Source organism: Molothrus ater, chromosome 9, assembly GCF_012460135.2.
Source record: "Molothrus ater isolate BHLD 08-10-18 breed brown headed cowbird chromosome 9, BPBGC_Mater_1.1, whole genome shotgun sequence".
Taxonomy (NCBI): domain Eukaryota; kingdom Metazoa; phylum Chordata; class Aves; order Passeriformes; family Icteridae; genus Molothrus; species Molothrus ater.
Window position 1 is genome coordinate 390,447 of NC_050486.2, and position 22,080 is coordinate 412,526.

The 22,080-nt window shown below is 56.3% G+C and overlaps 3 protein-coding genes across 3 annotated transcripts; 1 reads left to right on the top strand and 2 right to left on the bottom strand.

The window, feature by feature from the left end:
- Window positions 1-254: 254 nt before the first annotated feature.
- Window positions 255-12,413, bottom strand: LOC118689807 (regulator of G-protein signaling 5). The gene is made up of 5 exons (XM_036388281.2): window positions 12,308-12,413; window positions 7,200-7,310; window positions 4,881-4,942; window positions 4,586-4,752; window positions 255-4,089 (listed from the first exon to the last, which is right to left on the bottom strand). Exons 1-5 carry the CDS (start codon window positions 12,349-12,351, stop codon window positions 3,928-3,930), a joined length of 546 nt encoding a protein of 181 aa, XP_036244174.1. The 5' UTR covers window positions 12,352-12,413; the 3' UTR covers window positions 255-3,927.
- Window positions 12,414-16,569: 4,156 nt separating this feature from the next.
- HTATIP2 (HIV-1 Tat interactive protein 2) lies at window positions 16,570-19,093 on the bottom strand. Its single transcript, XM_036388139.2, has 5 exons — window positions 18,920-19,093; window positions 18,734-18,841; window positions 18,498-18,635; window positions 17,659-17,720; window positions 16,570-17,074 (listed from the first exon to the last, which is right to left on the bottom strand). Exons 1-5 carry the CDS (start codon window positions 19,076-19,078, stop codon window positions 16,849-16,851), a joined length of 693 nt encoding a protein of 230 aa, XP_036244032.1. The 5' UTR covers window positions 19,079-19,093; the 3' UTR covers window positions 16,570-16,848.
- Window positions 19,094-19,247: 154 nt separating this feature from the next.
- On the top strand, window positions 19,248-21,718 carry LOC118689713 (1-phosphatidylinositol phosphodiesterase-like). Its single transcript, XM_036388137.2, is given in 2 exon segments — window positions 19,248-21,281; window positions 21,284-21,718. Coding segments are annotated over 2 exon segments (1,173 nt in total). The 5' UTR covers window positions 19,248-20,230; the 3' UTR covers window positions 21,406-21,718.
- The last annotated feature ends 362 nt before the right edge of the window (window positions 21,719-22,080 follow it).

Sequence of the window (22,080 nt, forward strand, 5' to 3'; positions counted from 1 at the left end):
GCTGACCCTGGGAGCCAAAGCCTGAGGCAGCATAGGACCAGGGCCTATGGGTGTGTTTCTTCTGGATCAGCTCTCTGGGGTGATTCCCTTTCCAGTTCACTGAGAAACCACTGCATCATTGCAGAAGAAGCTCCCAGAGACTTTTGGTCTTGCCAGGGCTTTTGGGAGTTTTTTTAAAGTTTTCGGAGTGCTCTGTAGTGGGAAAGAAAGTGCTGCACCTTCAGAACAAAGAGACAAAATGAACAGTCCACTGAGACAGTAGCAGAAATACATGTTTATGTGTGGATTACTGAGTGGTACATGAATATGGGTTAACACAACTCCTCAGTGCGCACCAGCTCCTCACATCTTCCCCACATGACTATCCCATGGAGAACTCCAGACTGAAAACCTGCAGCTCATGGGTGGGAGGAGCTGATGTGCCCTCCTGCCTTTGCTCCAGCCCTTGGCCACAGCATGCAGCACCCTCCAGGGAGTGACCAAGGCCTGAGGGGAGCCTGGATGAGCTCTGGGACACTTTCAGCCACTGGGCTTTGGCAGTGCCCAAGTCTGGGACTGGACAGCCCTGGTGGTGCCGAGCCTCAGGACGCAGGGCAAGAGCTGTGTGGTTCTCCCTGTGACTGATGTGTGAGGCTTTAGGTTGCTGGTCACCGTAAAACACACATCGAACCATCCTCTGGTGTCTCTCTGGGCTATGCAGCTGTAGGGAGCCATTTTCCACATGTGCCTGTGGCAGGGAGTGGGTGCCAGGGTGGCGTGGAGGCAGTGCCTGGTGCCCCATGCCCCTGGCTGCAGTGTGGGGCTGCCTTGCCCCACAGCAGAGATAGGGGTCCCTCAAGGGGCACGAGACCTGCCTCCTGCACCAGCCCAGGTGCCAGGATGGCACACAGAGGCCATGGGCACAGGGTTATCTTGAAGGATGCACCTTTGTGTTCTCTCAGCTGGATGGCCAATGTCTGGAACAATGCAAAACCCACACGCACTCCTCTCTGTGATGGACCCCAAGCACTACATTTTTGTGGTGTGGAAACTGCTTTCTGGCTCTCTGACTCTCAGGGCATCAAGATACCCATGTTACAAGTATATATGTGTGTGTAAGTGTATATATGAATACAGGAATACAGATGTACATGTTGTGTCTATATACTGCTGTATATGCCAAATTTCACAAGAGCTAGAGTGATAAAATACATGAAGTATCTCCTACCTGAAATATGATGGTTGGCATCAGCCCAATAGCAAATACCTCTGGGCTGATGGAAAGCTGGGCTGTGGGGCTGGTACAGGTGTTGTCACCTTTCTGGGCAAGGCTGCTGGAGTAATTAGCCAAATGGCCCTTCTACACAAACACAACTTCCCTAGAGCTCCAAAATGCTTCAGTGGCCACATTTTCTGGCCACCCAGTAGATCACGGGCAGCCCCCAGAGTAGACTTCCAACATTTTAACAGAAATTGAGCCAGGGAGGGGTTGCCAACAGAGCTGTGGCATTTCTCCTGAATCCAGCCTGTGCCTTTCTTTTCAGTACATACATACCCAGACATCTTCTCCCTGCCCCATGTGTTGTTGCTGCAGCAGTGATGTCCCAGTATTTGATGGTGCATAGCCAGAGCCTCCAGCAGCATCCCCACTTTATGGCAGTAGTGGTGGTGGCATTTAACTGTGAAACATGTGAGGGAACCTGGAAATAGCTGCCAAAGGATTAAGCAGAAATGAAAGATCCAGGTCTTCCTGCAGGGAAACCTGTTCCATTTTGCTTTTCTGAGTCATGCTGTAAATGAGGAGCTTGAACATGCTGAACCCACTTGAATTGACACCAGTTCATGGAGACTTTGGGAGGGTGCAGGGAGCGTGTGCAGACAGAGGTGGGGAGAGCACCCTGCAGCAGAGGGGCTGGCCAAGCCCCGTCCCACAGCTAGCCCTGCTTCTGCCTCCCCCTTGTTGCCCACCTGAATGATGGACACTGCTGGGGGGTCCTGTGCCCTTTTGATGGGACCCTCCTACTGCTCATGGGCTCCCTTGGGCTCTTTAGGTCACCCAAGCCACCCTCTGCATTCACCCCAGGGGAATGCCTGTAAGCATCGACCCTGCTGCTCCAGCACCAACTTTCCCAGGCCTTTTGCTCCAGAGCTTAAAAAAAGAGTCACACTTGTGACTGCCTCCATCCTTCCCCTGCCTCCCCACTCCTGCCTGGAAAACACAGCCCATTTCCTGCTGCTTGGGATGTATTTTTCTTCATTGCCATAGTGACAACGTGTAAATATTTGAGACTGGCAGGGTTGTGATCAGATTTTGAAAGTCTTGAAGAGGCTGGCAAATCCATTGTTTATGTTACTGCATTTTGCATAGAGTCCCATGACTAGCAGTGAGGCAGAGCAGCCCCGAATGCCCGTGGGCAGCAGGGCCACAGATGTTTTGCTGGCACCTGTCAGGCTGCTGGCTGAAGCAGCTCTTTGCAAGCCATGACCCTGTGGATGATGCACCAGGAAACCAACTCAGGGATGAACCATCTGGGCCCTGTGGAGCAGGGGTTTGTCACATTTCCCTCAAAGCTGAAATGAGACCTTGTGGGCTGCTTTTCATGTATGCCCTTGCCCCATCCTCAGGTGTGATTTATTCTTTTAGCAGAGGGCTGGCTTTGAATCATTAGAAAGCAACTAGTCCTTTTTAGAGACAGCCCATGGAAACACATGGCCTGGGTAGATAGGAGGAGACAGCAGAGAGAGATGCAGGTTACACAAACTCAGCAGGGTCTACACTCTGTTCTAGAAGCCAGGGGGTTACTTTTCACATTTCTAATGGTGGGTTTGTGTTTGGTTTGGATTTTTCGAATTGGATCTGAACAGCTGGAATTTCATCTTTCTTTTTCCCCAGCATGTCTTCCCTTTCTCCTGTGCGATGCTAGGTTTGTGCAGGAGCATTGCTTTGGTGTGCCTACCACAGAGAGAAGCAACTGAAACAAGAGAGCCCCCTGGCAGCCCCCAGAGCTGCATCCCAGCACATCACAAGGGCTGTGCACTGGGATGTGGCACAGGATGTGCCCTGGCAGCTCAGGGCGCTGTGCAAAGGTTGGAGTGAGCAGGAGTTCTGGGTTGCTAAGCAGTCCTAGTGTTTTAGACCAACAGGTCTCATTTTATCCTCTTGTTTTTGTATTTAGAGGGAAGCAAACAGGCTGACTCCGAGTGGAGCTGCTGGGGAAGAGGTGCCACAAGCTCGCTCTGCTCACCCCTGGTGCCAGCCAGGCATACCCTGCAGCACCTGCTTCTGCCGTACAGCGGTCCCTGCCCTCCTTGTCACAGTGCCATCCTTGCTGTACGTGTCAGTGTCACTGGTGTCCCTGCCGTGCCCCCGTCCCTGGCCGGCTGTCACTGTGCCTGCTGATTGGCTGCTTTCGGAAGGAAGGTGATGCAAATCGGGCAGTGGATATGTCTCACGTCACCTTGGCCAGGGAGGGGAGCACCTGCAGAGTACCTGTGAGTCTCAGCAGCAGCCGGGGAAGGTGGGAGAAGGGAGCGAGCCTGGGCCAAACCGGCAATATGGGCAACACTGTGAGAAAAATTGTCATATTCTAAGGAGCCCTAAGAATGCAAAATCAGCACCTCAGAGCCTCCAGCTCATGCCAAGCTCCACAGCACCAGGGATGTGTCAACTGGCCATATGGCTCCTGGTCACTGCAGAGCTGGGGCTGCTCCCTCACCCTTCTGGGTCCCAACTCCAGGGAGTTTCTGCAAATTGGTCTTTTGTGGGAGAAGAAAGAGATAGTAAGAGAGGAAACACCAGGACATCGGACAGTCCAAAGCATGGGGGGAGGAGCTTAGCAACACCTCTGAGTGCTCTAGGTGGTATGGAGAAAGCAAAGCAGCTGCAGGAGAAGGGGCAGGTGTTTAGACAGAAGCAGCAGGGATGCCTTGCACAGCCCTGCTGCATTGCTACTTGATTAATTCATGATAAAACTCCGACCGCAAAAATCTGGGCAGGGAGTCTTTTTCCATCAGGGCAAAGATCCTCTTCTGGGCCATGTCAAAGCTGGTTGGTGATGGCTCCACCAGGTTCTTCATGGTCACAGCCTTGGTGAAGTGGTCGATGTTCACCTGTCATGAGAGTGTCAGAGGGATGGGAGCCTGCCTTTGGAGGGCTGAGTGATGGTCTCCCCTTGCCACTCTGGCCCACCAAAAATCACGCAAAGGGTGAGGGGAGGGACTGAAGCAGATTCATTTCTCTGGTGGAATTATTGGTGGCAAAGCTGTCAGGATGAGCTCTGTCCTGCTGCAAAGCTAACTTGGGGAGGAAGATTACTGTACATTGTCATCCCTTAAGACTGATGTCACACCTCCATGGGGAGGGTGGGGACAGGCATGTGTTGGGGGTGCCCATGGATGGAGACAGCCCAGCAGAAGCTGAGCATGCAAACAGGGGCTCCAGGGTTGTGAAGGATGGGAGTGCAGCACGTGGGGATGAGGCTGCCCCTTGACAAGGATACAACTTTCTGACCTCTCAGCTACAGCATAAGGTGCTCTTTGGGATGGAGGCTGACAGGGCTGCAGCCTCATCCCTCCCAGTACCATCTCCTGTCCCATGGCCACTGACCTCTTTGGGTGCCTCAGTCTGGATGAACTCCTCATAGATCTTTTTGGCCTTCTCTGCCATCTTCACAGGGGACTTGGTTTTCTTGTAGTCCTCGCAGGCCACCCAGAACTCGGCATTCTCCTCGCTGAACTCGGAGCGCAGGAAGCTGCAGAAGCTGGCAAACCCATCTGGGGGCAAGGGGGAGGTGAGCCCTTGCTTCAGCACTGGCAGTGCCAGGGGGGCAAAGCCCTCCCTGAGCACCCCAGGGGACGTGGAAAGAGGGGAGGTGACCAACCGCAGGGAGATGTGAACTTACAGGGGTTTTGCAGGAGCTTCTCCAAGGAATCACGCCACTGCAGAGCCTCCTCTGGAGAGGGCCTGACAAGAGTAAAGAAAGCCCAGCTGGTCCATGGTTACCCCACAGCCCCATCTGGGCTCCAGGGTTTTTAGTAATTCCTTTGAAAACAGGGAGGAATGGAGTAACACGTTGCAGAGACTTTCAAGGTGGAGGCAGTGGTTTGGGGATGGAATGGGGTTGCTGCTGCATCACAGCCCAGGGGAGGGTGATAGCCGAGTGCAGGGAGGGTGAGGATGGGGTGGGGAAGGCGAGGTCCCCCGTGCTTGGGCAGAGCTGCGACTGAGCTGCAGAGCGAGTCCCTTCTGCAGCCACAGGGCTCCTCCTCGCCCACACACGGGAGGGCAGTGCAGGGGCCCTGCGGGCGGCTGGGAAGCATCCCTGTGTTTTCCTGCTGGGGTGGGGAAAGATGCTCCCCGCTGGCCACAGGGGCCTGGTCACTGCGGCCTCGAGCTGCTGGGGCCGGGGTCAGAGCCCTCGGCTCCCACAGCCCGCCCGCCCCATTCCCACGCCCTGCGGCGGCCCCAGGTCATTGGCGCCCTTCCCACTGGAAACCTCCAGTGCTTTCCATCTGCACAGTTTTTCCTCTTTTTTTTTCTTTAATATGCTTTTCAATGCGATGTTTGCAGTAAGACTGAACGGGTTTGTGGGGTTTTTGTTGTTGGTTTGGGTTTGTTGTTGTTGTTGTTGCTGTTGTTGTTTTTGTTGTTGTTGTTGTTGTTGTTTGTGGCTTTTTGTTGCTTTATTTAAGCCCCGAGGAGTTTCACCAAACTGCCCTGGGCTCCCAGTTCCTTCTCTGCACCCCTGCCAGCATTGGCTGGAGGGCAAGGGAAGGCCCCCTTCTTGGCACTGAGTGCTGGGCTGGCTGAGGACCTTCTCCACTCCTTGAAGGCAGTGCTGCACTCTCTTGTTTTGCTGCTGCAGGGGCCACACATGGGGGTTGAAATCCCTTGGCTGAGCAGAGCATCCCTGGGAGCAGGGAGGGAGAGTGGGCAGGACAGCCTATCCTAGTCCTGGGGGCCCAGGAGGTTCACTGATGGGTCTGGGGGAAGTACAGGTGCTGGTGCCCAGCCATGTCACACTGCCCATGTGGCTCCAGCAGGGAGAGGAGAGTGGCAGGAATGCCAGGCTTGCTCAGGGTGGGTACCAGCCCTTACTTGTCACCAAACCATCAGCAGCAAGCACCATGACAGCGGTTCTTATCCTTCACTTTCTGGACCTTGAACTGTGTTTGCACTTCTGCCAAGGATCAAAGCTATCCCTGCCCCCATGTCCCTGTCAGGTGACTTCTCACCCCAGTGAGGAGGAGAATCACTGCAGCAACCTACACAACCCAGATTTCCTGGATACCACCAAATTCACTTTCTCATTATCTGAATGTCCCTGGGATGATATTAACTGCGCATGAGATGCTGACAGGTGAGTGATGCCAGGGCTGCATAGTGATGCAGTGTAGGAGAAAACAGCTCCTCCAGAGAGCAGGGAGTGGGGAGTGGAGATGTTCTCTGGCTTTCTGCAGGGATGGCTAATGGAGATGGACATGTCTCTGTCACAGAGGCATCTGGGGCATGGCAGTGATGGAGTGAGAACCACAAAATCCACCAGGCTCTGCCAGCACTCCTTGGCACAGGCAGCTCTCACCAGGCAGCGCTGTGTCAGGCGGGCACCATGCTGGCAAACATCACCCTGTGTGTTACCCGCTGCACCCTGGACTGGCAGGCAAAATAATTAATGTTTCATTTGCTTTAAATAATGTTGATAAGCCAGTATTATACACTAGCTTGGTGCTGGGGAGCAATGGTCAAGCCAAAGGCCATAGGGTGAGGAGGTCCCATCACCATGAAGCTGCCCCGAGCCAGCCATGCCATGAGGCTGGGCATCCAGCTCAGGGACACACTGCCACCCCAAAGCCAGATGGCTGCAAAGGCTGGCACCTCTAGGTTGAGGCAGGTGACTCAGAGAAGTCCAAGTGCCATATGCCTCTGGGAAAACTTTTATCGAATAGCATGAAATCTCACCAAAAGTAAATTGAGTTTCCATGGGAAATCTAGTTTCCATAGAGCTGTATTACCTGACATGTCTCATGCTGCCCTGACATAACTTCCCGAGCCTGCACCGAGCAGGCAGGTCACGAGGAGCATGCCACAAGCTGCCTGCCATGTAGAGGCTGCTGTGCTAGCCCACAGCAGGGCTCAGCTCCTCTGCATCCCAAAAGGGCTTGTATCCACCCCAATGGCTGGGCACACGTACTGCTGCAGCCCAGCCCAGTGCAGTACTCACTTCTGGGCCTTGGGTGGCTTCTCTGGCTTCTCGGGGTAGGGGATGATGAAGTCAATGGTTGAATCAGGCTTCTGGAGCAGTGTGCCCAGCTTCGTCTTGATCTCCTTGGCCCTGCAGCCAGGGGAGGAGCAGAGACAGGTCAGGCAGAGGAACAGGGCAGTGGGACACTCACAGTCCCTACCCTGCACCCACTCTGTAATTAATTCCAGATGAACAAATGGACCTTAATGCTGTAAAGGCTGTGCCTGTCTGCAGCATTTCTAAACAGGCACTGCGCATTAGCGGCAGCTCTTGATCTTGATCTCCTGCTCTGTCCCCATCTGTGGCCAGGATAATTGTATCAGCAGGGCTGTCAGGCTGCTCTGGGCCTGAATCAGGGGTGTGTGTGCAGCATTCAGTCTCTATAGAGATGAGCTTGGAGAGGGGCTGGTGAGGAGGTGAAGGAGCTGCCTTTGGAGAAGAGGCCGTGCTGGGGGCTACCTGCCCCATGGTGCCACCCTACGCTGTGCCACCAGCACACACTGCTGACAGCACTCAGAGCCCTTATATAGATATACAGCATGTTTGTCAGTAATACATAAGCCTTATATCTGCAATGGGAAGGGTCCTGTAAACAGGTACCTCCTGGGTGCTGCCTTCTCTGGGCAGAGAGGGAAAAAATGTTTCAGGAGCTGAAGACTGCCAAAGGCTGACTGCCACTTCCCATTGCACCAAGGCCATGCTCTAGACCTGCATTTGGAGGATGCAGAGAAAACAGGGGGTCCTGGGGCTTGGCAGTAGGCCCAGCTGTCTCCCAAAATGTTCCCTTTCATGCAGTACAAGTAGTAATTAGGTCCTGAGCATCTAAAACTGCTAAGGAGGCTCCCCCCCCCCCCCCACCTCCCCCACTGCAGCTCAGGGGTGGCAGCAAGAGCAGGCTGAGTTTTTGCAGGGAACACTCAGGTGTGCTGTGTGAGGCTGAAGAAATAAAGGAGTGAGAACAGATACCCCTCGCCACCCCCAGTCCCCATCTTTGCAGGGCAGGGTTTTTTCCTGGCACAGCAACATTTGGTGGCTTCCAGGTTATCTTGCTGGCACAGGAGGTGAAGGAGAGGGGACAGACAGCTCCTCACAGGCTGACTGGGCTGAACTTTCAGCATGGCTGGCAAAGCTTCATGGCAGCTCCCTGCAGGGCTGCCTGCAATTTTCCTCTCTGTTGTTTATTTTCACAAGCCCTCTGTGGATGATCGCTCCATTGCTATGTCTGCTATTTCATTTCAATTCCTTTGGTTTTTTCCCTCCTTGTAAAACCCTCTCTCTCTCTATGTTTTTGGTTTCCACCCACCAGTCCCCACAGGTGACATTTGGACACCTGGCACAGGGGTGTCTGCTCTGCTCTGCTCCCTGCCAGCTGCCCCCCATTTCTGCTGCAGAAACCTGTCTCTGAGCAGCCACCCTTGCTGGAGGTGGGCAGCAGGACCAGGCAGAGAGAGCAGCCCAGCCTGGGGCTGCAGGGGCCACCTGCAGCGGGCGTGCAGCACAGGGCAGCACACACCCAGAGACACAGCTGCTGTCATGGACAGCAGCAGCAGCTACAGAGACACTTTCCATTGCCAGTGCTTCTGAGAAAGCCTGAACCTTGGAGAGCTCAAGACCTCAGGAAAAGGGTGACAAGGTCACCATGCTCCCACACAGAGCGTCTGGGATGCTGCCCTTCATCCTGCTGTAAGTAAATAAGTAAAATGCAGACAAGTGCTCTGTGCCAGATCTGGCTCTTGATGTCCTGGGGCCAGCTCTCCAGCAAGCCTCAGCTGCCCCTTGGCACCCTGCTGGCCAGTGCTGCTATACTGGGATCACCTGGCATGGCCCTGACCCATGGGGATGGCACAGCTGTAGGGATGGGGAGCAGGTGAAGTGGGCAGCCCCCTTAACACCAAAGCAGTGGGTGGGTGCAGAGGGAGCCACAGGAAAGCTGAGGGGACAGTTTGACCTCTCCCTTGACTCTCCTTTCCCAGGCATCTGCACTTGTGGCCACAGGTTCCTGCAGGAAGGGGACACATGGGCTCAGGGAGCATCTCTTAGGAGGGGCTGAACAGAAATGCTGGGTGCCACCTTGTCTCTCTCCCAGTGCTCGAGAGGGATGAGTCAGGATGTTGCCACGACCAAGCCCCTGCCAGTGCCAGGTGCTGTGCAGCAGGGACAGTCCCTTCCAAGCAGCTGGACTACGTGTCCCATCGTGGGTGGTTCGTCTGGCAGGAGCAGGGGGGAAGAGCAAGGGGCCAGGGGCTGCCCACCTCGGAAGGAAGGACAGTGGATACCAGGAGTTCCTGAGCAGGCAGAGGGATAACACAAGCTGTGCTGGGAGTAGGGGCATCCAAAGTCAAACTTAGCCCATGATGACCCAAGGAGCTGGGAAGACAGAAGCAGGATTCTGCTGCTGTGGGAGCAGCACCTGGGGACCCCATGCCCTGGTGCAGATGAGGCCAACACCTACACAAGGTCTGGATGCAGCTGATGGTGACTTCACACAACAAGTGCTCAGACCTGGCTCAAAACCTTGCTCTCTGATTCCCATCCCCTAACAGTGACTCATGGCCAAGAGTGCCAGGCTCAAGAGGCACTGAGGCCCTCAGCAGTCCCATCCTGCTCCATCCCATGGTGTTGCCAAGGGACCCCCAGCAGCTGCCCAATCCGCTGGAGCCCTGCAGGTGTGGGGACAGCAGCAGGAGCCTTCCCCCTGCGCCAGAGCAATTCCCTGGCAGTGGGACCTTCATGACATCTGTAGAGACAGCAGAGACAAGGAACGTTGTTAAAAGGAAGCAAGGAAGTACAGGAGCGAGCTGAAAGCCTGGAGGCTGAGGGAGGGAAGGGCTATTTAAAGACACCATCCTGGCGTCCTCCAGCAGATGGATTACAAGCTATCAAGCAAGGCTTCAGGGAAGGCTAAACAGCAGGGGGAAAAAGGCAGCTATAAACAAAAAAGGCATCTTTTAAAGAAAAAAACCCTGGCCAAGTGAGAAAAAGCAAGAGGACTGTAAATGGTGGAAGGTCAACTGTGAGAACATATGGGAGCAAGCCAAGAAAAAGTCTGAGAAATAGCTTCCAAGAAGCATTAATAGAAAATATGGGCTCTGTCAAACATATCAAGGACAAGAAGGGCTGCTGGGGAGGACCAGGAGAGACTCCAGCTTTAAAAGTGAAACAAAAATAGAAGCTCAAAGGAGTTTAAAGCCATAGCTGAAAGCTAAAGATGATGCTGTGCCTGAGGGCAGGGAGGTGCCAGGGGAAATGCCCCTTCACCTGCAAAAGCCTCCCGAGAGGATTTGAGGAGTCATAGAGCTGCGAGAGTGATGCTGTACGGGCACGTCAGTGGCAGCTGTGTCAGACCCATGGTGGACACATGGACAAATATGGTCTATTGGAGAGGAGTCAAGGCTCTTCTGGCCGTAGAAAGAGATTCCTTTCAACCTATCATCCCTCTCTGAAGAGGCCAGAAAACACAGAAAACAGCTGTGGGGGGAGCTGAGGGAGCAGCTCCTTGGGTCGGCAGGGCACCTTGGATGGGCAGCTGCAGGGGAAGGTCAGTCCGTGGATGGCAGTGTGGGAAGGGAGCACACACCTGTGGGGATGGTGCTGGGGGAAGGCGGGCTTGCAGCTGCCGTTCAGCAGGCTCTGGGAAGGGGTCAGTGGCGAGCAGCAGATATCAGAGCTTGGGAACGAGCTGGGTGTAGCTGCAGGAGGGTCTGTGACACAGCAGTGAAGCAGCTGGAAAGCCTCGTAGAGCAATACAACGTGATGCACAGGGGACAAATGAAGTCCTGCTCTGTGTGTCAAAGTGTGAATGCAACCTTCAAGAGTGAGGATTTGAGGGTATAGCAGATGAAAACATCAGCATAGCAGGAGTGGGAGAAAATCTTTATTAAGAAAATTTACTGTTAAAAAGTGTCAGAAGAGTGGCAACAAGGGTTGCAGAGCAGAAGAGCAGAAATGTGGATCACCCACATGAAACTGGAAGAGTGCTCTTGGCTGCCCATGGCACAGGAGACTGCAGGGAAGCAGGCAAGGTCAGCATGCATTCAGGAGCATCACAGAAAGACAAGTTTCCAACAACAAAACCATCACAGGCCTGTGCTCCTGTTTGTGCCTGTAGTGAGAATTTGCCTTTTGGGCAAGCAGCATCAGCCCTCAGTGGCACAATTTCAGCTGGAACTTCTCTAGAGCTCCCCTCAGGGCAGTGAATTTCCCACTGTCAGTCTCATCCAAAAACCAGTGCTAAGGCATTAGCAGGTGTGGGAACCCTCACTGAGGAATTCACTTGAGTCTATTCCTAAATTTCCCCCTTAGGTGAAGCATTCAGTGCCCTGCTGCTGCAGTGAGACCTCAGGTGCTTGCACCTCTGCTTCTCACCGGACCCCCTCCAAAGCCCATGGGAGCAGAGGAGAGGACAGGTTCCAATCAGCATGGAAATGGCCAGGGGCCGGAGCCCACCTGAGCTCCCACAGGGTTGTGAGGAGCCTTTGCCACCATCAGGGGCAGGTTTTAGGGTGCGAACCAGGGTGAACAGGGATGGAGATGAGGATGGGTGCCACAAGGGGGGCAGAGCTGGTGCCCTGTAGAGGGCTGAGCCTTGTGAGAGGGGCCAGGTCTGGCTATTCCATGTGTCAGTGGCACGCAGGCAATTAAAAGAGGATTGTGAGGCACTTTGGAGAGACAGGGCTGTTTCCACCTCAGAAAGGCAAAACCTCTGTCCTGATTTTTTCCTCCTCTCCTCCCCGTGTTTTGTGGAAATTGATAAGATCTGAGGATGAGGCGCTCCTGCCCAGAATGGTGGAGGGCTGGGTTGTGAGCAGCCCAAACTCACCCAGCAGAATGACTCCCAGGGCAGAGTGGGGAGCTCAGGAGCAAATCATCACTCATCCCTCCAAGGAACCTCAGCCACTTGCAGCACCCACTGTGCCACCCCCAGCCAGCTTCCCTTCCCTCCCCGTTCAGATCTGGATCCTGCCAGTCCCCATGAGAGATGCCCACCCGGGATGTGCTGCAGGAAGAGCCCCTGTGCCTCCAGCCGCCCCGGCAGAGCCCCGCGGGGAGGCAGCCCCTGGCATCCCGCACATCCCGGCCGCTCTCACCTCTCCAGGCACGTGTGGGGCAGCGCTGCTAATCCTTTGCACATCTTGGCAGGCTGTAGTTCCCTCGACCGCGAGAAGGGTGTGAGTGATGGCCAAAGCGGGCAGCAGAGGCTCCGTCTGCAGCCCGGCTGCCTCCCTCGTTCCTATATAGCGCCGCAGCTGGACCCCCGCCAGCCCCGTGTCCAATGCCGGCCGCCCTGCTGCAGCTGGCCCCAGCCCCGCCGGCTTCTGGGCTTTGTTTTCTTCTCTCTAAGCTCACACAGGGGGAAGGAAAATGTGGATTTGCTGGGGTGAGATCAGGTAATCGAATTGGAAGGGCCAAGCTGAGGTTTAGGGGACTTCAGGAAGCCCACAGTATTTCTTTTAATGATTCATCAGGCTCCATGTCAGTATTTAGAAGAGCCAGGTAGAAATGCTTCATTCAAGTGAGATTTTTTGAGTGAAAAATGGAACTTTCAGAAAAATAAAAATGCTTGTGAGAAGTCTTGCTATTAATTTCAAGGCAGTGGCTAATGTCAAAATATCCACTGCTTCAACAATGGTGGTGGCTATCAGTGACTTTAGTTTCAGACCTTGGCTCCTGGGTGACTATGAAAATGTGCCTTTCTATGCTTTGTTTAACACTGGGAGCTGGGAATAGGGACTTTTCTCCCAACCTGGCTGTCCACACCCAGAGGCACTAACAACCACCATTTCCCTGGGTGAAACCCAGGGTTACATTTAAGCTCAGCTCTTGGTCCCCTTTCACTTGTGCTGTGTCAGAGATGTGCCTGCCTGGCTCTGGCTTCTGGCTGGATTTTAGGCTGTTGTGGGATTATGCAGCAACACACTGCCTGTGTTCAGGCATCTGAGTACAGTAAGTGAAAACTGGAAGTCTGCTGGAAACTGTGCCTCCCTGGAGAGCTTGGCCTGGCTTTGTACTCGTTTGTAGTGGAACTGAATGAAAGAAAGTACAGCTAACAATTTCAGAGGATGAAATGATCAGATAATAATGGCTTGGGCTGATTACAGCCCCCAAGATGCACTCAGGCAAGGGGTCAGAGCCAGGGTGTGGTGGGCTGCCCTTCCCTCTGCTGGCATGGAGGTGCCCACCAGCCTCCCTCGTGTCTCACAGAGTGGGGAAGGGAAGAGCAGCACCCACAAAGGATGGAGGTCCTTTACTCTTCCGGGCTGTTCTCATTCTGTCCTGTTCTCAGAGGACTCAGGAGGAGCTTGGAGGTGCCTCACCCCCATCAGGGGTAGCTCAGTGGCCCCATCTCCCAGCAGCTGGGGTGCAGCCCCTGCTCTCTGGAGGAGCATAGCCTTGCAAACTGCACCTTTGCTGGGCTGTGCCGGTGCCCTTGGGGCCAGAGAGTTCATCAGGGTCACGCATTTGCTAGCAGGGATGTCACCAGGATGTCACTGAGTGCCAGCTCAGAGGCTGTTTTGAAGAGCCCCTTTGCAGCGTGGTGCTGTTTGCAGGAGGCTGTGCCGGCTGCTCAGGCAGCCCCCAGCTCGGAGGGAAGGCAGCGGCAGCATGGGCTGGGTAAGAGGGGCTAGTGGCTCTCACAGCTCAGGGCTGGGCGGGACAGCAGGGCCAGGGGGCACCTCCTGGACAACCCCCACTGCTGACCCTTGGCAAGGCAGTATCCTTTCATCACCAATTTCTGTAATAAAGCCAGCATGGGAATCCTGGGAGAACGTGGCTCTGTGGGACCAGATTACAGACCAGGTGGTTTGTGTTACTGCTGCCCAGTGGCCTCTGAGCACCCTTCCCTGCTCTGCTCTCCCGCCAGCTGCAGCCAGGGCTGCGCGCCCTTGGAAATCCGAGAGCCCCGCCAGGCGTGCCAAGGACTCGGCTCCATCTCTGCAGACTCCTGCTGCTCACAGAACCTGGAGCTTTCCCCAGTGAGAGCCCCTGGCAGGACTGGGTCTCTTCCCTGCAGACTTTAGTCTCCTTCACCTCCTTCAGCCCTAGGTGAGCAAATCCTCTCTGCCGTAATTCAGTGACCAGTGGTCTAAAATCTCTTCCAAAGCTCTGGGGTGGGGGTTTAAGGAGTGCACAGAGCAAATTGGGCAACTGAGGTCCAAAGTGTGTGAGGAAACTCCATGTGGGAGGGTGATAAGGAAGCTATGCTGTGTGCTGGGATTGCAGCTGAGCATTTTAACACAGATTTATCTGAAACACTGAAAAAGAAACCGTTACCACTGAGCAGAAACAAGGGTTACACAGAAATGGCTTGCATTTTCCACAGAGTTTTGTCCAGCAAGAAATATTTGTTTTGTGTGTTTCAAAGCTTTGGAGTGCTAAGAAAACATTTCCAATAAGAAACTACACAGACCTTCCTCATTTTCCCACGACAGCTTAATTTCTTTAAGAGCCCTTCTGGGAGAGCTTTTTGGAGATCTGAGTGCACTCTGAGGAGAAGATTGTCTTGTGTACACAATGGCTGGTTTCCTCCAAGAGGGATCCAGGCTTGTGCCTTGCAACTGACCCCTCAAAAGCCACGTGGAATCTCCCATTACACCCAATTTATCCTTGGCCCTGTTATTTCCAGACTTTATTATCCTTTCTAGCAACGTGCCTTTTATAGAAGGCGGCCTAGCTGCTTTGCTGTTTCCTGGTTCCCACTGGAACTTTTTAAGAACTAGCATCATATTTAACAATATTGACCTTTTGGTAAAGGGATCACTGCAATTGTCATCCAGGAGAGTATTTGGACATTCATCTGAGTGTTCCTTTTGGCAGACTTTTAACCATGTGTTCTAAAAATGGTGTTAAAAATATTTTTTTCCCCTGCATGCTTTGGGACAGTCATGCAAATGTGTGTCCCCTAAGGAATGATGGCAGTGTGAGCTCCCTAACAGCAAAGGGCAATGCAAGTAACTCAGCGAGGCTTTCTGTGATAGCTCATTCCTTCCTATAGAGCCTGATCACATCCTGTCCTTGAGCCTCCCTGGAGAACTTTCTGCTTCTCACATAGTCATAATTCATGTTTATGCCTTTAGGATGCTTTCTCACATCTTCTGTGGCTTGCTTTTCACCTGTTTTTTCCAGAGCTTGAATTCTTTTTTTTTTACTCTCCCATCTCAATTTTCACTTCTTTAAGGTCTTGTCACTTTGGATGTTCATTTCCACTCCCTTGTATAAGCACGTGCCCTTTTAAAAAAAATCTTTGAGCATTGAGTGCACCATGCCTGTGTAACCCAGTGTTGCAGGTGACCAGCCTTTGTGCTCCTCATACTTGCGTGATGCTGACCAGCCTACCCCTCATTTCCCTTTGTGCATTAAATACTACTCTCAAGGTGTTGTTTTGCTCTCACTGGGACAGCCTTTTTCAGTAGCTGCGGCTCTGTGGCCCCTTTGAACTGAGCCCCTCACATGGCTGAGTTGTCTAGGTGCAGGCCTACACCATCTCACTGCCTCCACCAACTTCCTGAGGCCCAAGCCAACGATGGAAATGCTTGTGTAGAAGGAGGAGATGAGATCTAGGCTCCCTCCATTTGCCACATCCAAGTCACTGACACAGGAGCCGTGGGTGAGGTCAGAGAATCCTGGAAAGCAGTGTTACCCGGAGCACTGGGACTCTGGCCAGCAGGGAACTTGGGAGTCACGTATGTTCTGCATCCCCTGTGGGGAGCCACCGAGTTCCTCGACCCCAAGCACGAGGCCTGAGGACAGCCGGGGCCTGGGACACTGCCCTACTCCTCGTGCCTGCTCCACACCCACAGAAGGAACCTCCTCCCCTTCTGGCACCTGGGCAGGAGCAGACCCCCTACAAGGTGTGCACAGGGCTGACCTCAACTTTTGCACATGCAGAGCACTCCTGGGAAAACGGGGCTGGACTCAGGCTCTTTTGTGTCTGCAAGGAAAGCCCAGAGGGACGGGCGTTTGCAAGTATTTGCATGGTGTTTTTGTGACTACAGGTACCAAGTGGCAGGCCAGGTGTGAGTAGCAGCATCCCTAGAGCCCTGCGCTCTGAGCAGATGAGCCCAGGAGTGTCTGCACAGACCTGCTGCAGGCAGAGCCACCACTCCTGGCGCCTCAGCAGCTGCTGCTGAGCATCCAGGAGCTCTGCTATCCAAACAGCACTGGTGCCACCATGTGCTCTGTCAAGTGCAGCCTCCACACAGGCAGCTGTGTCTTGTCTCTGCCTTCCTGTGCCTGTCACCTGCCTGTGAGCATTCTCTGAAGTGACATGATCTGAGCACATGAGGCTGAGGCTGGGTTATTAGCATGTGGGTGACAGAAATTATTTCAACACAAAGCCGGCACAACCAGATCAGTCACAGGGTTTTATTCAAGGCCTGGATTACATCATCTTTACCCGTATTCGTATTACAGATCCAGGCAGCAGAACACATTGTTTATACCCACCCAGCAGCCAGCACCTGCATTTTTGATCCCTTGACAGAATCAGCCAAAGTGCAAAGAAGTGGATGTACCTCTGGCTCCATGCTAGCCATGCAAGCACCCCACACCTCTCCCATGTGTGCATTCATCCTCAGCCCAGAGAGCATCTGAAGAGTGAACCAAACTCCTGCGTGTCATCCCTGCTGCTCTATGTGCCCTGCTGTGGCACTGCCTTTCCTAGCTCATGGATGGCCCTGTTCTCCAGCACCTTTACCTTCCCCTCTCCTGGTTGCAGTGCACAGGCCACCATAGCCCTGGCCACCATTTCCACAGGCACTGAGTAAGCGGTGGGGAACAGCCAAGCCACAGCGCCCAAGAACTGCTGGGCTATCCACTCCATGGGCCGGGACTCCTGGCGCCTGCACAGCAGCACCCTGCAGAGCAAGAAGGTGAGGTGGGTCAGCATGAAACAATCCAGGCTGAAAGCTAGAGACTGAGTTCTCCAGCTGCGCCAGGGCCCGGACAAGCTCCCTGAACTGACACAGGCTTTGGGGCTTTGGCAGGGTCATGGAATGTGACAGAGTTGAGCCCTTGGACACTAAACTCATTTCCCCACTGTGCTGATGAAAGCAGAATTCCAGTTCTCCTAGGTATCAAGAGCACAGTACACCTGAAAGGACACAGGGGAGTGTTCCCTCTGCATAAGGTCAAGGTCCATCTGGAGCTAAGCTCTGACCTATGTGCCTCAACCTAGGCTTTCAGCCCAAGGCTCCTGTCCTTGCATGGCACATGGCACTAGCTGTGGGATGGGCCATAGGAAACTGCAGAGATTGCTCCCTGCAGCACTGGGAAGCAGTCTGCTCATTCATGAGCTACATTTGCAGCTGCTGGCATTCTCCACTTCCCTCCCCAGCCCTGCCCTCACGTATCCTTTCTCTTCCTCCCTCTCCCAGTGAAGCATTTCCCTGCTGCCCTGGCAACCCCGCATCCTGTGCCCCCCCTCCTCCACACTACTCACGCTGGCCGGAGGATGGTACAGTCATCAAAACCAACAGCCTGGACTAGGTTTTCCACTTCTCCCTGTCAGAGCAGCCAGGCAGGATGAAAGGAGACAAAGATGAGTGCAAGCACCATCCCTGCCACCCCCATGAACAGCCAGGAAAGGGCTGCTGAGCCAAGGGCAGGATGGCACTAAAACCAACGTGAGGCTGGAACAGGCCAGGCAGGGATCAGCTCTCGGGGCCAGGCAGCCGGGGCGAGGGCCTGTGGTGGACAAGGACCACGGGTCAGCAGTGCACCCTTGCAACCATCACTAAACTGTGCTAAACTGCAACAGGCTGCTCTGGAGAGCATCTGGACTCAGCATCCAGCCTGGGGATGGATCCAGGCAGCACAAGGCGCTGGCAGGCAGCTCTGAGTCCAGCAGGTGTTGGGAGCTGCAGCACTCCACACATGGACAAAAAAGCTTTTGCGACGGGTGTGGTCCTCCCTGGGGAGCCTGCAGGCCTTCCATCAGGAGATAGTTCATGTCTCACCTGGCCACAGCCCTGAGCTTCCCCACATAGCTGTGAAGCTATCCCAGCTGAAGGCTGGGGAACTGTTGTTGGGCTGGACACCCCAGCACATGTTTCTGGAGTTTGAGGAGGGAGGCAGACGCTGCATTGCAGGTGTTGCGCTGCTTTATAAGAAGCCAGTTGCACAGCTGTCCAGCCAGCCCCCTCCCTTGTCCCGCAGCAGCAAGAGGATCCCCAGAGCCATTTGCATCTCTAAACCTCAGCTCCTGCTTGCTTCCCGAGCCTCCTGGCATCCCGTGATTCCTGCACGAGCATCAGGAGCCCACCCCAGCAGCCCCCTCACCTTCACGCGGAGGTAGAGGAAGCGGCTCTTTGCGTTTGCCCCCCGGGAGGACTGCAGGATAAAGTGTTTGCAGCCCCCTGCCCGTGCCAGCTCTGCTGCCTGCGCCACGTAGTCCCGATCCACACGGACAAAGCCATCCTGCAGTGAGAGGGGAGGGTCAGCGGGGCAGGGAGAGGGGCAGAGGAGGGGACAAGCGGGACCCCTGCTCGCCCGGGGGTCAGGGGGTCCCCACTCACTGCGCCAGCCTTGGCCCTGGTAGTGCCCAGGCAGCAGAAGCCCACGTCGTGTCCCTGGAAGGCGGCGGCGTGCTCGCCCAGCCGCTCGAAGTCCACCACCGCCTGCTCCTGCGGGAAGGCCGAGGGTCAGCGCCGCCGGCCCGGTCCCCGCCACCACGGCCAGCCCTGTCCCCCGGGCCCGCGCACCACGGCCGCCTCCGCCTCGCCCAGGCTCAGCCGGCGCCGCCCGATCAGCGTGACCCGGGCGAAGGCCCGCCGGGCCAGCAGCTCCCGCAGCAGCACCCGGCCCGTCTCCCCGGAGGCGCCCAGCACGAAGCAGCTCCTGCCGCCGCCCGCCGCCGCCATGCCGAGAGCAGCGGGCAGGGCCGGGCGGGGCCGGGGCGGGAGCGGCTGCGCGGCCGCGCTTCGGCTCCGCGGGCGGGCGCTCCGTGCCCGGGGAGCAGTGGGCGGACGCCACACGGGGCCGTTGCTGGGGCCAGGGCGGGGCTGTCGGGGCGGGGGCGGCCCAGGGACCCCCGCTCAGCCCGGGCGCTGCTCCCAGCGCGCAGGGAAGGTGCCCCTTGGCCGGTCCCCGCCGGCTGTTCCTGCAGCGACAGAACAGAACGCCCCCCGAGGATCCCTGTGCTCGCCCCGCTTAGGCGGAGGGGATGTGAGCTGGAGGGATGCTCGAGGGGTCTGTGACTTGTCCGGCGGCTCCTCTCCAAACCCCGCTGGGTTCAGCACGTGCTGCCGGCCGGGGTGCTCGGCAGCTCTGTCCCCTGGGCAGGAGGTGGGTCACTCCCCGCCGGGCAGCCTTGCAGTGACTCCACTGTGAAGCAGTCGCTGGTGCCTGAAGAGCAAGGAGATGAAGCCCATTTCCTTAGGAACTCTCGCTGAGCAGGTCTTGGGATGTGCTGGCAAGCGCAGACCCCCGCTCCAGACACTTTCTGTGCTTTTCTCTCTGATAGGGACGACGCCAATCCTCGCCGGGGCGGTCCAGGTCCCCCCGGGACATAGCTCTGGAGCAGGCATGCAGGCACCCCGCGGCTCTGCACAGCCAGTCCCGTGGGCAGCATCAAGGGGCCCCGCGGCACCACGATCCCGTTTGTCCTGATTCCTGGGGAGGGAGGTGCAGAGGCCTGAATGGCTGCTGTCGGGATCAGCCAGGTGGTTTTCCAGCCTGGTGTGTCTGTCAAGTGCGCTCCTTGGCCGAGGGCTGAGGATGAATCCCAGGTGCACGTGCCATTTGCGAGGCAGGACGCGCGTCATGACAGTCACCGGGTAAATGGCTGGCATCCCGCTCCACCTGCCAGTGTGCCGCCGGCACCCACGGCCGTGCCCTGCTCATTGGGCTCTGCTCCACAGCCACAGGCAAACCCAGGTGCGTGAATGAGGGGGAGGCTGGGGCGTACCAGGGCTCGGGGGTACTGGGACGGGTGCTTGACAGTGGCAGGAGAACAGTACAGTGTGACAGAAGTACAGGCAGCAAAGTATATGGGGCACTTGTGGTTATAGGGTATGGTGTGTTCTAGGGTTTTATGGTACGGTGAGGATGCCACTGGGGAGGGTGGGATCGGAATGCATGCTCCCACCACTCATGGTCTGCTTCTCTTCCACGGCAGGGCTCTGGGGGGCCAGCCAGGTGCCGAGGTGCCCGGTCTCCCGGTTATGGAGACATGGTCCCGGCACAGCGCTGCCTTCGACTGTGTGCCCCAGCCGGCAGACTGCTGCCCTGACTGGATGGCGGGGCTCCCCGACGCCCTGCCCCTCTCCCACCTCTCCATCCCTGGCACCCACGACTCCCTCAGCCTGTTCGGTGGCCGGCGCCTGCGGTGCCAGAGCTGGGGCCTGGAGGCCCAGCTGGCGGCCGGCATCCGCTTCCTGGATGTGCGCTGCAAGCTGTCGCGGGGTGAGCTCCGCATCTACCACCTCTGCACCTTCCAGCGGGCCAGCCTGCGCGGCGTCCTGCGCCGCACCCTGCGCTTCCTCCGCGCCCACCCCGGCGAGGCCGTGCTTATGCGCATCAAGGAGGAGCTGCCCATCTTCTCCCGGCCCGGCTTCGCTGCCCAGCTGCACCGCTGCCTGCTGGAAGAGGGACAGGGCTGCGTGTGGTGCCGGGAGGAGGTGCCAACGCTGGGCCAGGTGCGCGGGAAGATAGTGGTGCTGGAGGCGCTGGCGCGGGAGGTGCTGGGCATCCCCTACGAGCAGCTGAGCATCAGCGACGCCTGGAACGTGCTCTCCCTGGAACGCAAGTGGGCCCGGGTGCGGCGGCACCTGGAGAAGGCGGCCGGCGGAGACCCCAGCACCATGTACCTCACCTTCTGCTCCGGCAATGGGCTCTTCACCTGCCCAGAGGAGGTGGCTCGCTTTGTGAATCCCCACTGCTGCCAGCACCTGCGGCGCCGGGGTGGGCAGCCCGTGCGCTGGGGGGTGGTCATCATGGACTTCCCTGGCGCAGGCCTTCTCCGGCTCATCGTGGAGAGCAACGGCCCGCGGACCAATGGACACGGCACAGCGGCCCCCGGCACCCCCACGGTACGGTCCCGGCACCGCCGCGGCAGACGGGACCGAGGCCGCAGCCCGCACAGCCCCGCACGCTGCCCGCGCCGCTGTCCCTCGGGGAGGACACTGCTCCCGGCCCCGCGCCTCTGCCCAAGGACCGCCGGGCCTGGAGGGCAAAAGCGGGTTTCTAGGTCTTGCAGAGCACCGGGAAGCCTTCGTGTGACGATGGTGTGACAGCCGCAGAGGCAGCAGAGGAGGGCCGGCTACGGCCGGAGCCGGGCAGCCCGGGGAGCTGCGCCTTGCCCTGAGAAGCCAGGTACGGTGCCGGTACGGGGCTGGGCCGCCTGAGTCGCACAGGGCAGCAGTGGTGGGTGGGGGTAGAATGTCCTGCCTCACCTCCTGTCGGGCCAGTGAGTCCTCCCAAGATGCCTCTCTGCAAAATAGTCCTTTTCCTTAAGGGTAAATAAAAATAAAAAGAAGCTAGGAAAGCACTGCCGATGTTGCCTTGCCATTTCCTGTCAGAAAAGTGGAGAAAAGATGTTTTGCTTTTGCTTCTTAGATGTGAAGGAGCTTGTACCCCTCTGCCCATGGATGAAGCACTGTTAAATTGTTGTCTGTGACCATCCTGCTCTTAAAGCAGCGCTGCAAGAGGTCACAGGAGTAAGAATTAATTTCAAAGGTGACAACAAGTAGCTAGGAAGAGCCCTCCCCTCATTGTTTTAGCTTTTATTTCTTTCTTGCAGGGGCTTGCCCCAGAAGTCAGGACTCTTAGGAAGAGCCCGCTTCAGCAAGGGCCACCCACCCTGTGCATGGAGCGCTGGATGGCCACAGAGGCAGCGACTCAGACAGGGCTACCCTGTCCCTGG